The 3,396-nt window shown below is 39.7% G+C and overlaps 1 protein-coding gene across 1 annotated transcript; it reads left to right on the forward strand.

The window, feature by feature from the left end:
* Nucleotides 1–821: 821 nt before the first annotated feature.
* Nucleotides 822–1,919, forward strand: LOC112905822 (repetitive proline-rich cell wall protein 1-like). The gene has a single exon (XM_025978983.1). The coding sequence runs from the start codon at nucleotides 822–824 to the stop codon at nucleotides 1,917–1,919; it is 1,098 nt and encodes a 365-aa protein (XP_025834768.1).
* The last annotated feature ends 1,477 nt before the right edge of the window (nucleotides 1,920–3,396 follow it).

The raw sequence follows: 3,396 nt of genomic DNA on the forward strand, positions 1-3,396 counted from the left end.
GGTAACACCACAGCTGACGCACCGGATTCAACTGGTGCAGGAAGAACTGAAGGAGTAAGAACCTAGAGTACTCCTGGACGAATCACTGCAGCCTGGGTTGCTGAAAAAGTATCGAGCAAATTGAAACGAAAATTAAATGCATTATTAGTCGAAAGGAAATTTTGGCTTACCCCCAAGGACGCAAAGAATAATTGCAAACAAAGCTGCTGTCTTTTTTTTAGATTTTTTTTTTAATTTTGCAAGTGCAATATTTCTCATACAAAAAGAATCGTCTAACTATTATCGAACTATTAAACGGATCTCAAAAATTCTTCAATTAAAGGAAACCCACATAATCCCAAAGTAGTAAAGGCTACAATTTCATTTATTATAATAAAAATAAGTTTCAGCTCAAAATTATAATCATATGATTCAAAATTTCGTTCATCTGTCTGGGGTGTTACGTAAAGGCTTTTCTAAAGAAATACCTATTAAAACAGGTATAGGTAATACCTACATTTATCAGAAACATTTATGGTTAAAATGGGCTTTATCGGATCTAGATACAGGTACTTGAATTTAATATTTTAGATAAGCTTTAGCAAAGTTATCGGTAATTCACGAACGATAAGTAACAACAAGGTATATAAGGTAGAATATTTTCACAAAGATCATAGTAACCACAAGTCCAAAACATTAAAGACAAAATGGTAGCAGCAATCTTCGTACTCGCTCTCAGCGTCCTAGGAGGTTAGTAAAAAAATTTTCTATTAATATAATAATAAACAATTCAAAAACGGTACAGGCAATAAATATGCATATGATTAAATAAGCAGTTTGAAATGAACAGCAGCATAAACTTAATAATCCCCTTGCAGCAGCTCAAGCTGCCGTGGTTCGACCATCGGTCCTTCCAGCTGAAGGTGCACCCGTTGTCCGTCCCGTGGTATTACCCGCCCCAGTCGAAGAGGAATCTGTTGTCCGCCCAGGAGTCTTACCCGCCCCAATTGAAGAGGAATCCCTTGTCCGTCCTGGAGTATTACCCGCCCCAATTGAAGAGGAATCTATTGTCCGTCCCGGAGTATTACCCGCCCCAATTGAAGATGGATCAATTGTCCGTCCCGGAGTATTACCCGCCCCAATTGAAGAGGAATCTATTGTCCGTCCCGGAGTATTACCCGCCCCAATTGAAGATGGATCAATTGTCCGTCCCGGAGTATTACCCGCCCCAATTGAAGATGGATCAATTGTCCGTCCCGGAGTATTACCCGCACCAATTGAAGATGGATCAATTGTCCGTCCCGGAGTATTACCCGCACCAATTGAAGATGGATCAATTGTCCGTCCCGGAGTATTACCCGCACCAATTGAAGATGGATCAATTGTCCGTCCCGGAGTATTACCCGCACCAATTGAAGATGGATCAATTGTCCGTCCCGGAGTATTACCCGCACCAATTGAAGATGGATCAATTGTCCGTCCCGGAGTATTACCCGCACCAATTGAAGATGGATCAATTGTCCGTCCCGGAGTATTACCCGCACCAATTGAAGATGGATCAATTGTCCGTCCCGGAGTATTACCCGCACCAATTGAAGATGGATCAATTGTCCGTCCCGGAGTATTACCCGCACCAATTGAAGATGGATCAATTGTCCGTCCCGGAGTATTACCCGCACCAATTGAAGATGGATCAATTGTCCGTCCCGGAGTATTACCCGCACCAATTGAAGATGGATCAATTGTCCGTCCCGGAGTATTACCCGCACCAATTGAAGATGGATCAATTGTCCGTCCCGGAGTATTACCCGCACCAATTGAAGATGGATCAATTGTCCGTCCCGGAGTATTACCCGCACCAATTGAAGATGGATCAATTGTCCGTCCCGGAGTATTACCCGCACCAATTGAAGAAGACGTACCAGAAGAGGGAGCAGTGATCCCAGTCGATCTTCCAGAAGTTGTCAGTGTACCAGAACCCTCAGATTCCAGCGACGATCAAGCCGTTGAATTGAAATTGAACATTCGCGTTCCAATTAGCGTTAGCAGGTCTCTCCCCACCGTCAATGGCGTCTCCGGAAATATTCAAGACGAACCCGCCCTCCCGGCTCACCTTCAAGACTGGATATTTTAAATATTTCCCAACTGAGTTCAGTTTGGACCCGACCAATCACATATAAACATGTTCATTGGTCATTATAAAAAATGTTAACCATTGAAATATGAATAAATATTCTAGTGCTCGTTACAAATTTGTTTCCTTTTTTTTTACACTAACATAACATTACATGAGTATCCAATTCTTTCTGAACTCATTGAAATTATCCATTGATTTTGATAGCGTACAGCATCAAAAACTAACTCCTGAAAGTTAATAAGGATAAGCTGGATAAGTAGGTGGTTCCTCCCTTGCGAAGACCAAAAGGAACTTTACAAGAACGACTTGATTACACAATAAATGTTATTTAATGTTGGAAACCACGAACTGCACGATTTACATTGTAAATTTATGTATATGCTCCAACATCTGGGAGACAAATGCATCTTTGTCCTTTGCTGAAAGGACTAAATGTACCCGTATTAATCCTATTATACTTGCTAAATTTAATTCAAAGGAAATTCGCAAAACAACCGCTGTGTCACTTGAAACAGAACGAAATTTGTTATTAATTAGTTCTATTTCATCACTAGTTCGTTGTCTTGTAGTATCCACTGGAAATTCATAACAGGAATTAAAAAATAATTAAATTTTCTTTTCATAAAATAAATAAATAAAGAAGTAGAAGAAAAGTTTGAAGTAGGTAAAACCGATGAGTTTTATAATACAATGAAAAGGAATTTTAGAGAAGTAGGGTACAGTAGTAATAATATAACAAACGAGTCAGGGATCATTTTAATAGAAAATGAGGAAAACGCAGATAGGTGGAAAAAATATTTAGAGAACCTATACGCAGGCCATGGAGATATATTAGAGATGGAAGATGGTGTGGAGATAGAGGAGCTAAGTTATCCCATAATGAGAGAAGAGTTCAATGTTAAGAATAATAAAGCGTCAAGTATTGATGGGATACAGGCGTAAATTCTAAAACATGCAGGACAATAGCTTAGACATCGTATGTTTAAGCTAGTTAGTCACATTCACGAGATGGGGAAAGTCCCAGAGGATTATAAACAGAACGTGGTAGTAACCATACCTAAAAAGAGAGGCGTGGATAGGTGCGAGACATTTAGAACAATTACCTTGATTTCCCATGCCTCAAAAACCTACAACTAGAATTGTACAGAAGAGGATTGAAAAAAGGGCGGACGAACTATTAGGGGAAGATCAATTTGGGTATAGAAGAAATAGAGGAACGCGTTAGGCCATTCTAGCTTTTAAATTTAGAAAAGGCTTTTGACAATGTTAAATTAGACAAG

The sequence above is a fragment of the Agrilus planipennis genome, unplaced genomic scaffold (genome assembly GCF_000699045.2).
Source record: "Agrilus planipennis isolate EAB-ADULT unplaced genomic scaffold, Apla_2.0 scaffold517, whole genome shotgun sequence".
NCBI classification, from domain to species: Eukaryota; Metazoa; Arthropoda; class Insecta; order Coleoptera; family Buprestidae; genus Agrilus; species Agrilus planipennis.